The sequence below is a fragment of the Ochlerotatus camptorhynchus genome, unplaced genomic scaffold (genome assembly GCF_037179485.1).
Source record: "Ochlerotatus camptorhynchus isolate MF236.1 unplaced genomic scaffold, CSIRO-AGI_Acam_v1.1 ptg000061l, whole genome shotgun sequence".
NCBI lineage: Eukaryota > Metazoa > Arthropoda > Insecta > Diptera > Culicidae > Ochlerotatus > Ochlerotatus camptorhynchus.
The window spans coordinates 44,681-60,607 of record NW_027040551.1 but is presented as its reverse complement, the minus strand read 5'-3'; the positions used below and the strand labels follow the sequence as shown (position 1 = coordinate 60,607).

The 15,927-nt window shown below is 38.3% G+C and overlaps 1 protein-coding gene across 4 annotated transcripts in view; it reads left to right on the top strand.

Annotated features, from left to right (window-relative positions):
- Tk (Tachykinin) overlaps positions 1-15,927 on the top strand; it is a 239,578-nt gene that overhangs the window by 205,524 nt on the left and 18,127 nt on the right. For 2 of the 4 annotated variants that reach the window (XM_065239657.1, XM_065239658.1), the window contains one exon: positions 3,301-3,439. The exons of 1 other annotated variant lie outside the window; for it this stretch is intronic. In XM_065239657.1, the coding sequence (XP_065095729.1) occupies positions 3,301-3,439 (139 nt within the window). Of the gene's footprint in view, positions 1-3,300; positions 3,440-15,927 lie in introns of those variants that run through there. One more of the 4 variants, XM_065239659.1, reaches the window with a different exon arrangement.

Below are 15,927 nucleotides of genomic sequence, written 5' to 3'. Positions count from 1 at the left end.
TTATCCCCTTACTCCCCTATAAGGTGTACCCCGTATTCCCCTAATATCTCATGAACTGTTGTTTAAAGACATAGTATTCTAAAACCATGCATAAAGTGCTTATGTTTTACGAAAAATAGAGCTGTGAAAAAACATTTCCTCCCAAAAGTAGGGGGAAATGGGGTAAAATGGTCCAAACACATACATACAAGGCTCTCCGGTCTATGGGACCACGTGCAATTGATTCCCCGGACGATTTTCCTTCGGAAAAGTTGTTTTTCATGACCTGAATTATATTGAATTTTGGGTAATTTTGGACCCATTTTTGCCCATAGTGCGTTGGAAGCACTTCAAAAATTATTTCATCTGACCTGACTGGCAAACACATATTTATGTAAAACCGAATTGCAAGTAGGGGTTTTAATCTAATTTCCGTCCTAATAAGTACAACCTGCGCTTTACCTCTCTTTTTTTGACGGGTTTGAACAGAAAATGGAATATCTCTGTTAAAGATGACTTCTAAATTTATTCACCTTTCAATACGTTGGATATGAAAAAGAGTCCCTAATTGTTGAGATATTGTTCAAAATCTAATTCGCACTAACGCATTGAAACGCCATTAGATTTTCTTCGTCCTACGGATAAACGTAGAAAAAGGGGATTCGCTAGGAGCGCCTCTTTTCTTTTGAGAACAATGTGCGTAAATATTCATACAATGCGCTTTAATAGGATTTATGTTGTAGCTAATGAACTAACGCATCGAAACAAACCTATTATCGATTTGTGCACGGTGAAATCATTGATTTTATTGATCTTTTTTGATCGATAGAACGGAAATGGGCAAATACGACGAAGTAGTGTCTACCCTATGTAAAATGAGTACCATCGTCCGAATAGCGTGGGGGGTCGTACCATATTCCCATCGCTATTTCTCGGTTGTCCTCTAACCAATCGAACAGATTAATTGTAGATGACTAATTTAGAGCACAATAGCACTAGTAAAGAAAATAGATAGATTTGCCAAAAGACAGAAATAACGGTAGGTGGATAAAGATGTCAGTAAGAACATGGTACACAATGGTTTACAAACTTATTTTGAACTATGGGTTTGCTGACGACACATGACAGTAACGTAAACAGTTAACTCATACATTGATTTTGGCATAGAAAACACTACCTCTCACTCATCTTGTCATATCTCAAAAACTATTTGTCCAAATCATTTGCCCTTGGAAATACATCAAGTACAAGAGTTTTCCAAAGTGTGGTGGAAATTTGAGCCCAAAATATAAAGAAATAAAAAAGCCCTTTTTTGACAATTTTAATACCTGCCAGTAATTTTCCTGTTTACTGTAGTCACTATAACAAAAACAAAATGTTTGTACATTTATAAAAATCTACATTAAAAACCTTCAAATTGACGTTCTAAGATCACGAATAGCTTATTTGGTTGTGAAGTAATCTCTTCTGAAAGTTGAAATTTTTTTGAATCTCGAAAATACAGGGTTGTACATAGCCCAGAAAGATCTAGGCACTTTAGAGCAAAATAAAAAAAGACGTTTGTTCAGAATGCCAAAATAAGCGTTTTGGGCAAGTTTGGCTCAAATCTATGACATCGAAGCCGCAACTTATTGAAATTTTATCACCGGTTCTCCAACGAACACAAATCAAGTAAAAATGATAACTTCCGAATATTGCAAAAAAAAGCTGCATGATCAACTTTATCCCGGAATTGAATATTTGCATTTTTACTCTAATTTTAATTCGAAAAAAAAACGAACATGCTATTTGAAAACTAAATAAGGGAAATGTTGGCTTCGGCAATACCTTAACCTATTATCGTCAGGGGGTAAACAACGTCCTTGATAGCTCAATCCCCCTACATATTTTAGAAAAGATTTTGCTATTAAATGTTTGAGAGGTAATTAATTGTGTTCTAAACATATGGTTGGAAAAATATTGAGGTTTATCGGTAAGTTGAAAACAATGATGGTATCTTTTTCTGGGCCGATGCCTAGCTTTATTTTGATATTCATAAACATTTTTAGCGCTCTAGATCAACACTAAATCACCCTAGGGGGGCTCCTGAATATAGCCGACAAGATCGATCTCAATGAAAATAATCAAATTTAACATAGAAGCACAAACGTGAGCTCAGATTATCTCTCGGTGTAGGTAGTATCAAAGGGAACAGACGTCAAACTTCCGTCTTGTGTAAATATAAATGGGAACATCGCCGTTATGTGGTGCTAGCGTCTCCTGATTTTCTCTATAAATTCTCCAATTTTGGCGCTAGTGTTGATAAATTTTCTGTAGAAAATTGCCACTCGGCGCTACCGGCATTTAGTGTCTATGTATTTCTAGGACGAGCAAATTTGCTGTCAAATCAGATCCAGTTTCTGATTGGTCGATTTGACAGTAGCAATCGTGGAATAAAAAGGATACACGCTAACTTGAAAGTACCCATTAATGGTTGAAAAAGACCCATTTTGAAGAAAAGTGGCTTAACTCATTAAATGAGTAAAATTTTTACCCATTAATGAGTATCTGTTACCCATTAATGAGTAATTGTTAATCATTAATGGGTAACAGATACTCATTAATGGGTAAAATTGTTTAATCATTAATGAGTTAAGCCACTTTTCTTCAAAATGGGTCTTTTTTTACTCATTAATGAGTACTTTCACTTTAGCGTGTAGGGGGATCGCATAAATCTGGCTGGCAGTGATGCCGGAATCAATGTTGACGTCAACGAAGTTGTTAATTGTTTATATATGCGAAAGGAAACTTGAAAAATTGAGTGCAGTGCGTTTTTAAGTGATGGATATTGTTGTTTGTTTATGGTTGTTTTTATTGTGTTGAGCAAAAATGATGTACAATAACAATAATAATGAATATCCAATTCCCAAGTAGAGAGGTTTCTGGCCATTATTTCAGCTGAATGCAATGCATCAGAAACTATTTATTCAATTCAACGTTAAAAAACTTATACCTTGTAGATCTAGCATGTGATTCTAGCATTCAATAGCTAATTTGAACCTTCAGTTTGAAAGTTGCTACTCTGTGAAATGACTTTTGAGCCGTCTAAAATCCGTATTTTTGAGACAAAATATTTGTTCTTGTAACTCGTAAAAATACTCATCTACATCGAAACATAAATTATAAGTCTTCTACAGTCTCTACAGGTAAAACCTTTATTATAAAAGCTGATTCTAATGATTTATGGGATGTTTAGCTTGGATTGAAAAATTGGCTTGGATAATCTTAGAGATACATCCTTTGCATAATAGAACAAATTCAAAAATACAAAATTTTCTATAGGTACCTGAAAGATATCCGCTCTACAGTCAACAAGACACACTGAACTGGCCCCTCAATGAATTGCGAATGGAAATCAATCGGACGCCACCAAAGCGTGTGCCCAACGGATTTCTGGGAGTGCGTGGAAAAAAAATGACAGGTAATTTTAATATGGTTGAAGATGCTAATTTCACAATGCCGTACTCTAACGGAACTATCAACTCTATTCTTTCATCTCCTCATCTATCGTATAAAAATAACAACTTAAGTCTGTTATTTTAAATTAGCATCTTCAACTATGTAAACCGTTAACTTCACGCAGAAGTAATACAAACATAAATAGTAAAAGGTAATTTAAGTTTTTACATCAGAGCTGCCAGGTAATATTTTTAAAAATCTGTATAACTCATAAATAAAAGTCGGTATTTTCTGAATTGCCATTTGAGGGATGTTTTCGTAGCTAATTTCGAAAGTAGTAAAGTCTGTGTATTTTAAATTTTGTAAAGTAAATAAAGTAGTGAAACTTGTCTTTAAAAAAGCATTGTATAAAAACGATTTGATCTGTACAATATTTCGAAAATCTATATTTAATCTGTATTAAATTTTGAAAATCCGTATATTTCCTGTATTCTGTATCACATCTGCATTGGCGTTTCAATATGTGTATAACACAGACAATTTAATTCATGAAAAATGTATATAGGGGGCAGTAGTCAACAATGAGACAGCAGGAACAATGAGTCAACGGGAATATCTTAACCTTAAAAGTGAAAAAAATTCTTGATATTTTCCTAGATATTGTATGGTCTCCTTTTTTCAATCACGCGCGAAGAAAGATTAGAATCCGTACAAAAACAATTTCTATTATACGCTCTTCGTAAATTAGGTTGGACATCATTTCCTCTTCCATCATATGAAGCACGGTGAATGCTTATAAACATACAAACATTACAAGAGCGTCGTGAATATGCAATGGTTTCATTTGTAAACGATATCGTTTCGCAGCGCATTGACTCCACAGAACTTTTATCAAAATTAAATTTTCATGCACCTACTCGGCAACTCCGAAATCGAAATTTATTTGCCATAAGACATCATTGCACAAATTATGCAAAATATGGGCTATTAAACCGTATGATGACCTCTTACAATCATTACTGCGAAACCATTGACTTTACAATGTCTCTGCATAAACTTAAACAATATTTTTACAGAGTTGGTTGGAAATGCTAACATGAAGCTGTACTCCGTTAGAGTACGGCAGTATAAAAATTGAATAGAAGTTGAAAATGAGCGAAGGACCATTAATGCAACAGTTGTAACAAGTACGCTTTTCATTTATTTAGTTATTTTTTTAGTTAGTTATTTATTTGTATAGAATTCACATTTATACAATTTACTTATTTAATCAAATTACATGAAATTGTGATTTTACAATTAAATTCATATATTTGTTCCACACCAAGAAATGTCCACTCATGTAAAACTACACTTGTCATACAAATACCAATGAGTTCCCAATACGCTCAGCTAATTCATTTCATGTGACCCGAATGCGCTATCTGTCGTTAAAGTCCGTGGTTCTAATCCGAACCGTTCTCTCTTATAAAAGAATAACCGAAAATAGATTGAAGCAAGATAGTATACTGAAATTGATGTAGCATTGAATGTTCTTGAGAGAAAGATGATGAAAATTGTCGTTTGAAAGGTCGTCGAATTACTTCGGTAATTTGACGTACTTCCGGCCACGATGACCGTTGAAATCACGCCTATCTGAGGGTATCTGGAACTGCTACTGGACTTGAACCGTGGAAGAAGCAGGAGTGCGAGTAATTAGTACTTAAGTGTACTTAGTATCGCGGTGTGGTTTTCGTGGTATGTGTAGTAAAAAAATGTGAGCAGTCTTAAAGACTGAATTTAATGTTACATTTCTCGTTCCTTTCCGTTAGACTGTAGAGTACAAACGATAGGTCAAAGTTACGTGCGGTCAACTTTTTGTGTGTGCAAAGTGTGTAGAAAAGTGAGGTGAAAAAATGTCTTTTGCGTGGAGATTTATTGTAATCTGTCGAACAGCCGTTCGACGGTTTTTTGTGCAGGATCGATTTTTGTGTTGAAGTTTGCACCACATACATGGCTTTGCTCGGCACACCGCACCCATGAGATTTGATTGCACTCTCTAGACCCCACGCTTCAGTGTCAAGGTTCCCGGTTTGGGGAAGAATCCGGAAGGGAGACACCGTGACCCTGTTCTCCGACAGAGCGTTAGCCAAATCTGCCAATATCCACCACGTGCACCCACGTGCTGTATTCATCGACAACGACCCCCTCGTCGATATTTGCGCCACCGGCAATCGGCGTTACTTCAGTACCAACTCGAAGATCGAATGGTAATTTCTGCACCACACCAGTCCGGGGTGCAATGCGCAACACCACCAATGCTGAATAGGGTGCTACTTTGCCGACCTCACTTCGACAAAGGGATGCTGCTTTGCCAACGCAGGTAAAGCAGCGACGACACCGTGAATAAACAAATGCATGCAAATCTCCTCACACACAAACACATGAGCTCGAAAACAAGACCAGGATAGGCTAGCAATCGCTAGAACTAGTTTAGGCAACCGCACACACAATTAGGGAGAGCTATCAAGCAAAGCAATAAATGGGAAAGGAACAAGTACTATGAATAAACCTAGGTTAGAAACACTAATGAATTAGAGAATGATTACCGTTTTTTGGCACTGAAATAAATGTTGTTCCGTGAAATTAAAGCTTTCCCCGTAATGTTAATTTTGGTTTTCTAGATTGTTCACATTTGCCGTCGTTCTATTTTTGCGTTTTTTATTGTAATTTTTATTTTGTAGCTGAATTTACTCCAGGTTGGACTGCCTGGGAAAATAGTCTCCGCACTCACGGATCAGGATCGGTTGAAAGGGAAGTTCCTCCAGTGATGATAAATGTGAGTGGGGTTGTTGTGTTTCGGTAGAACGACGGTAAGCGATAACTTTCGCTTAAGACCGTTTGAAGCGGCCTCTATCTGTGAGGATCTCAATCCCTCCTGGGATTTCAGTCTACTGGATTGCCATAACCTAAATTTCGGTCTCTTTTATACATAAACCCACCCTGAGGTTGGGTTTCTTGCCGGGCAAACTAAACCTAGGCGAGTGGTCCTCTTCGGATGTGGTGCTTAAGTCACTCGTTATCGAGGCAGAAAGCGCATTAAGTGGTCAAAATCTCACAAGTAGTTGGCGTGCGTTGCATTTGCCCCACGTTGGGCGCCAAATGTAACGCACGCCAGCTACCTGTGAGATTTTGACCACTGAATGCGCTTCCTGTCTCGATAACAAGTGGCTTAAGCGCCATAGTTGTGGGCGATTACAATCTGCCAAATCTAGCTTGGGACTTCGATGAGGACGTCAGATGATTTCTGCCTATCAATGCTTCATCAGAACAGGAACTCGCTGTAGTGGAGTCCATACTGTCTGCTGGATTGAAGCAAATCAACGATCTGGTGAACACGAATGGTAAGCTTCTTGACCTGGTTCTCGCCAGTGACTCCGATTGCATCGAGCTGTTTGAACCACCCTCTGCAATTATGAAAGTTGATTGTCACCACAAGTCTTTGGTTCTAAAAGTTGACTCCCGTTCGAGAGATCATCCGCTCCCGTACCCAGCAGCCCGCAGTTAGTATAATTTTGCACAATGTGATTTCGATGTTGTTAACACGAGGATTGCCGCCTTGGATGGGGTACAAATACTTGACCAACCCACCATTGATGCCGCCGTCTCCGTATTCTACGACAACATCTATAAAGTAATCCAAGATACTGTTCCGGTGAAGACACGAAAATCTTGTTTGCAATTCCAACAACGTTGGTGGAATCCGCAATTGCGTAATCTGCGTAACCGTCTGCGTAAAGCGTTACTTTCGTTCCCGGACCGCAGCAAACAAGTATACGGTGCAGCTAGTAGAAGCAGAGTATAATAGTTTGCAGGAAGCTCGCTTTCGTGAGTACGTCGACAACCTCCAGAGGGGTTTCAAGGTTTGTCGTTCTGGTATTTTATCAACTCTCGGAAAAGATCAGCTGGTATTCCCGTGGACGTCACCTACGGTAGTAGAAGCTCCACCACTGACACCGCTTCTGCTGACCTTTTCGCTGACTTTTTTCGATCAAACTCCTCCACCGCAGCAATACATTGATCAGCTACCAAGATACGACATTCACCTGTAGCAGCTCACCTTCAGTCAAGACGCTATTTTCAAAGCCCTTTGCTCAGTCGGTCCATCGAAAGGTCCAGGGCCGGACCGTATTCCACCGTCTTTCGTCAAAACTGTGCAGCATCGTTGGCCACTCCCGTTATGTCTATTTTCAATCGATCGCTTAAGGATGGAGTTTATCCGGATGCCTGGAAGCTCGCCTCAATTACACCAATCTTCAAGTCCGGTAACATGCACAAGGGGGAAATTACCGACCTATCTCGATCCTGAACTGCTTGGCCAAATTTCTCGAAAGTCTTCTACATGAGAAGTTGTATCCAGCTGTTCAACCCATAATCTCAGAGTTTCAGCATGGATTCATGAAAAAGCGCTGGACAGTCTCTAACTTGATGACTTACACGAACATTCTTATAGGTAGCTTCGAGAAGCGTCAGCAAGTGGACTCCGTTTACATTGACTTCTCTAAGGCTTTTGACAAAGTCCCTCACGACTTAGCCATTATGAAGCTAAACCGCCTGGGTCTTCCAACGTGGATCGTTTGTTGGATGAAATCATACTTATCATCCAGGAAGGTTTTCGTTAAGGTACGTGATTCCAGATCCGAGGTATTCCATATACTATCGGGGTTCCACAAGGGAGTCACCTAGGACCTCTAATTTTCGTTCTGTTTATTAACGACGTGTTTGATATGCTAAGTTCCTGTAAGTTGCTATATGTGGATGATCTTAAGCTGTACCGTGTGATCAAATCAATCGTGGATTGTTGCGCACTAAAAGCTGATATAGAGCGATTGTCATCTTGGTGTTAGATGAATGGAATGCAAGACAATGCTGTCAAATGCAAAGTGATTACCCTTCCCTAATAAAAATAACCATAAAAGAGAGCTTAACGACGTGTTCAGGGTATAATCCAAACCATTTGTGGGATAGTTTACCCATCCGGGATACAGTTCGTTTATGGTATTTGTTTTTAGGGTTACCCCCTCTCACTCTCCGATCATTTTTGATTACTCTATGAATCAATCGCCGATGGAAAGGGTTAATGCCATTAAAGATCTCGGGCTCATCTTGGACAGCAAACTACGGTTAAATGAGCACATATTCATGAAAGTTGCAAAGACCAACTCCATGCTAGGATTTTTGCGCCGCAATACTGCACAATTCTACGACATGTACGCCCTGAAAGCGTTGTACTGCTCTATGTTCCGCAGTGTTCTTGAATATGGAGTACAAATTTGGGCTCCATATCATGCTGTTCATGTACTGCGCATCGAGAGAATCCAGAAACAGTTTATAAAGTTTGCATTACGACGTCTGCCATGGACAAATCCAGATAGCTTACCTCCGTACGAGCATAGATGTGCGCTTATTTGACTGCAAACACTAACAAATCGCCGAGTCTTTCTCCAGAGGATGTTCATATTTGACATGATTAGTAATCATATTGACTGCAGTTGTTGTCTCAGCAACTATTACTTTCTGTGGACTCCCGGACATCGTACTGCTTACGGTTACGGTGTGCCTCCATAAGGCATTATAACTCATAAAAAAGGAAAGCTGACACTGCTTAATTTTTATAAAAGACAAAACTATACTTTTAATCTCTTTTCCAAAGTTGACGAAATAAATAAATAAATAAATGTAAGAAAACAAAACTGTATTCGAATATGTAATATTTTAAAGGCATTATCTATTGATGTATGATCTTGTTTTCCATGCTGAGCACCAATGCTATCGACGCACAGTGGCACGAATATGAATAAAGACGGTCAAAAATGTTGTTTACCCTTTTTCGACGTTTTAGAGACTGGGTGTCTTAGGAGAAGTTGCTCAAAATTATATCTCGCATCTTTTGAAATACACACCTGAATAATCTTTAAGCTATTACACATCCAAGTTCTAACTGATTCCAGTTACGAGATAATGGTTACACAAAGTTGTAGAACAGTTGATTTTATGAACATTTGCTAAAGACACCAAATTTCTACATCATAACTCTGTCGAGCTATAATAGATTTTCTTTTAAGACTACCTTAATTTTGGTTTTTTGAGTAATTTAGTGCGTTTTTCAAATTTGATCAATTTATCATATTCTAATAAATTGTTGACATCATTAAAATACACAACTCTGCTGAATACACCAATGCTTTTCATTGATGTGATATACAGTCCATCAAGCGTTTTTGTGACGTCATATTCAACGGCTCGAAAAGAGGGTGGGCGGGCCCTGGCGGGTTCTAAAACTGGTTGTATTTTAAAGACTACCTTATAAAATAGTACTTCTGAAAATTTCAGCGTTGGGTAGCGAGGGGTACCTAGCCAAATATCGAATCGAAAATGTCAATATTTTATACAGCCCATCGGACAGTTTTGTGACGCCATATTGAACGGCCCAAAAAGATGGTAGGCGGCCCCTGGCAGGGATTAAAACCGATTGAATTTCGAAGATAACATGATTATAAAATAGTACTCCTGAAAAGTTCAGTGCTGGGTTTCTAGGGGTATCTAGTCAAATCTCGAGTCGAAATAGTCAATGTAATATGTAGCCCATCATGCGTCTTTGTGACGTCATATTCAATGGCTCGAAAATAGGGTGATGATGTAGTCGAAAAATGATGGCCCTGATGTAGTCGAAAACTGATTGTATTTGGAAGATCACCTTATAAAATAGTACTTCTGAAAATTTGAGCGTTGGGTATCGAGGGGTACCTAGTCAAATCTCGTTTGGAAATATTTAGTACAAGTTATAAAGCAATGTGTGCTACGAGTGAGCTACTTACTCATGATAAAATTTACAACTATGTAAAAATGCATTATCTTGAAATGTAATCAAAAGGATTTGTTCATCAATTGTTTATTCTGAACTTTGATATTTAGAGTATGCCGATATTGAAAAATAAAATGTTTTAATTACTCCTTACCTGACTATCTTTGATAATATTTGACATGACGATTTCCGTGAATCTTCTCCGCTCACACTTTGAACAATTCAAAGGATTGAATGACTTCATTTTAACGCTGTACAGACTGGAGAGTTATAACATGTTATAACGGTTGTCAAATAATTGCAGCACAGAAACCACCATCAAGATAGCGCTATAACATGTTATAACTCTGTAGTCTGAACGTACTATGAATCACAACTTCAACACAAGTTGTTCGTGAAAAAAAAATCCCACTTAGATAATTAAATAAAGCCTATCGCTCTTTGCTATCACCAAAACGTCAAGCGCAAAATACTTTTTAAGGTCATCTGCAGCAGCGCTCAGCGATGTGCACGCGGAAATTTCAAACATCTGTTGTGAAATCACGTTCCATGTTCTGAAAAGAGGGTGGTACAAGGGCGTAGCCAGGTAACTAGGGAGGGGTGAAATAAAATTTACTATGGAAAATTTGGCCGAATGCCATTTCACCGAACGCCATTTCACCGAAAGCCTTTGTGTTGCTGAGTTTAGAGGGGGGCAGTTGACCCCTCTGCCCCCTCTGACTACGCCTATGGGTGGGTAGGTCCCCTTTAGAACCGTTTATCATTTATTCTAGTTTCTTGAAAGGTATTACGAATATTTTAGTCCATATTGTATATAGTGCAAGGAATATACCAAAATTTTTAGCTTGCATTATATTATTTGCAACTATCAACATATGAGTATCAATTGATCATTTTGTCAAGCTTCTGCATTCATGTTCCATCAGATGTCACAGCTGTTGTTTTTGGTGACATCTATCGGAAACTAGACACAATCTGTTTTCCTATAATTGTTCACAGAGGACACTGCAGTGCAAAACATGTCTGGTACCTCTATATATCACTTCACCACGAACCACCTTTGAGTTCGGACGCGCGTTCACAGCGTTCTTGTATATATTTTACCATTCAAACTTTATTTTATTTTTCATACCTTTTAATCACTGACCCGTGCGCGAGCCCCGCGTTAGCAAATTTTTACTTTTTTTTATCACCCGACGCGAGTGCAATGAAGTGCGGTATCGTGAATTGCGTGCAAAATGACAATCGTTTCCTATGGCGCTGCCATGGTGCCTGCAATCGGACTTTCCACGCAGCTTGCGTAGGCGCACAGCGGAATCATGAAGAAATTTTGCGGACCTTCATGCTGCCTCTTTGCCAAGACTGTCAGGAAAAGTTCACCGCTGAACTTAACATGAAGGAACTGTCCAAGTCTTTCCAAAATATCACGGAAAACATCGGACATACATTGGCAGCAAACCACAAACTCCTCATGAATTTCGAAAGCCTAAGCGCGACTCATGACGAAACGCTCGACCACATTGAGAAAATGCTTGTCGACGTAAAACAAGCCATTTCAAACCTCGCCAGCAGCAGCAAGACTAATTCCACTGAAATAAAAAGTAAACTGTCAGCACTTTTGGACACACCTCCAGCAGACGCCTGTATCGCTGTAGAAAAGGCGGTCAACTCGGCAGCAACAGCAGCAGTAGAAGCCATCACATCAACAACAACAGCAACAGTGCACTCAATTGACCTAATTCCACAATTAATTATGGAAATTAAGAACGACTTAGCGGACTCAAATGCTATTCTAGCTTCCGATGTAAAAGCACATATGGAAGAAATGGCAAAAACTTTTTCTGAAGCAGCACATACTGGCAATCCAATTGCATGTAACAACATAGAAATTGAACTGCAGAACGTCGGTGCCGAACCAGCCCCCATCTGGCGAATGCTAGGAAATAAAAAAAATATGGAAACGCGACTGGACTGCATTTGACACCAAACAGCGTTCCCGTCGCCTTCAGGAAAAAGAAAAGGAAAAAGCCAGACGTAGGCGAAAGCAACGAAAGGAACATCACCAGGAAAATTCATATCAGTACAACAACAAGAACAAAACAGACAACTACAACAATAACAACAACAACTACAACAATAACAACAACAACAACAACAACAACAACAACAACAACAACAACAACAACAACAACAACAACAACAACAACAACAACAACAACAACAACAACAACAACAACAACAACAACAACAACAACAACAACAACAACAACAACAACAACAACAACAACAACAACAACAACAACAACAACAACAACAACAACAACAACAACAACAACAACAACAACAACAACAACAACAACAACAACAACAACAACAACAACAACAACAACAACAACAACAACAACAACAACAACAACAACAACAACAACAACAACAACAACAACAACAACAACAACAACAACAACAACAACAACAACAACAACAACAACAACAACAACAACAACAACAACAACAACAACAACAACAACAACAACAACAACAACAACAACAACAACAACAACAACAACAACAACAACAACAACAACAACAACAACAACAACAACAACAACAACAACAACAACAACAACAACAACAACAACAACAACAACAACAACAACAACAACAACAACAACAACAACAACAACAACAACAACAACAACAACAACAACAACAACAACAACAACAACAACAACAACAACAACAACAACAACAACAACAACAACAACAACAACAACAACAACAACAACAACAACAACAACAACAACAACAACAACAACAACAACAACAACAACAACAACAACAACAACAACAACAACAACAACAACAACAACAACAACAACAACAACAACAACAACAACAACAACAACAACAACAACAACAACAACAACAACAACAACAACAACAACAACAACAACAACAACAACAACAACAACAACAACAACAACAACAACAACAACAACAACAACAACAACAACAACAACAACAACAACAACAACAACAACAACAACAACAACAACAACAACAACAACAACAACAACAACAACAACAACAACAACAACAACAACAACAACAACAACAACAACAACAACAACAACAACAACAACAACAACAACAACAACAACAACAACAACAACAACAACAACAACAACAACAACAACAACAACAACAACAACAACAACAACAACAACAACAACAACAACAACAACAACAACAACAACAACAACAACAACAACAACAACAACAACAACAACAACAACAACAACAACAACAACAACAACAACAACAACAACAACAACAACAACAACAACAACAACAACAACAACAACAACAACAACAACAACAACAACAACAACAACAACAACAACAACAACAACAACAACAACAACAACAACAACAACAACAACAACAACAACAACAACAACAACAACAACAACAACAACAACAACAACAACAACAACAACAACAACAACAACAACAACAACAACAACAACAACAACAACAACAACAACAACAACAACAACAACAACAACAACAACAACAACAACAACAACAACAACAACAACAACAACAACAACAACAACAACAACAACAACAACAACAACAACAACAACAACAACAACAACAACAACAACAACAACAACAACAACAACAACAACAACAACAACAACAACAACAACAACAACAACAACAACAACAACAACAACAACAACAACAACAACAACAACAACAACAACAACAACAACAACAACAACAACAACAACAACAACAACAACAACAACAACAACAACAACAACAACAACAACAACAACAAGAACAACAATCATAGCAATGGAATAAGAACGTCGACACTTATTAACTCCACACATGCACATACGGCATTACCTCTGGACAAAGAGCTTTTGGCTGCTGCACGTATACAATTTTCTCGTCCACCAAGAACAGACAATGGACTAAAATTCATTAACTTCGAAAAAGGGGAAACTATTCACCCTTATCGCGCCGAAAGGCCCACCGGACATGAACACCCTCCAATCCTGGACCCAATGCGTCCGCCTATAGTCAGACTCACGGAACAGTCTGCAATTGGCGACCGACGCTTTTTGAAGGCACGGCTGCGGGACCCCAAAATTATGGACATTGTGCGGACTTATCTTTCATACTTGCACGACCAGCCACCTTCAGTATGTTTTCGCGGAATCACTAAAACTAGTGCAACTTTAATGCTGGCAGCAGAAGGACTACCAACGGAAACAGCCCTTTTACGCGAAATTTTCCTGGACGTTCACGAAGAACTCGGAATTCCACGCACCGACGCTTTGGCAGACCTGAATTCACACCGCGCGTTCCTACTTAGTGAACGCACACAACGACTGCAGCAAACTAGGGAGGCCGCTCGCAAATTTTACAGTCCTCCAAATTTTCAACGGCACTGACGCACTCTACTAAAGGAAGTAACGACGACTATTCCCATGCAAGGGAATTATTATTATCGAATGACGACACTCTACATGAGGTAGACCCTACTAATGTAAGTAATACTGACCCTCCAAAAATCTCTTCACTTCCTCAACAGAATGCGACTGAAATTTTGGTGTATTGCCAAAATTTCAATCGCATGAAAAGCCCAGCTAAAATGAAAGAAATCCACCAGAACATTCTATCTTCTTCTTTTCAAATAATTCTTGGAACTGAAACAAGCTGGGACGAAAGCGTCAGAAGCGAAGAAATTTTTGGAAACAATTTTAATGTATTCCGGCACGACAGGAATTTTCAACTCTGTAATAAAAAGTCTGGTGGTGGAGTGCTCATTGCCATCAATGCTGACTTTACTTCTGAAGAAATCATAACGAATAAGCACAAGGAATTCGAACATGTCTGGGTCAAAGCACTTATTGCCGGTGAAATACACATTTTTTCTTCGGTGTATTTTCCACCTAAACATGCCCACAAGCAGTCTTTTGAACTATTTTTTCAAATTATTGAAACTATAATTGCAAATATGGAACCAGAAGTAAAACTGCATATTTATGGCGACTTCAATCAACGAAACGCAGACTTTATTACAGACATTGAAAATGAATCATTTTTACTCCCGGTCGTAGGTGAAGACGAAGCATTACAATTATTATGCGACAAAATATCTTATTTTGGTCTTAATCAAATAAACCATGTAAAAAATCAACAAAACTCATATTTAGACCTTTTATTTACAAATTGTACTGAAGACTTCTGTGTGGATACATCATTAGCACCTTTATGGAAAAATGAAGTGTTTCACACAGCAATTGAATACTCAATCTTCGTACAAAATTTTTCTTCCTCCAGCGACTGGGAATACGAGGAAGTGCCGGAATACCGTAAAGCAAATTACGAAGAAGCCAAACGTAGACTATGTACAATAAATTGGCAAAATTTAATAAGTATTGAAGGAAATGTCGATACTGAAGTAGAAAAATTTCACTTAATTCTACAAAACCTAATCTTAGAAACTGTACCATCAAAAAAAAGAAGACGAACACAAAACAATAAACTACCCGCATGGTTCAATCCACAACTGAAAAATTTGAAGAATAAAAAACAGAACGCTCATAAACTATACAAAAAAGAAAAAACTGAAACCAATTTGC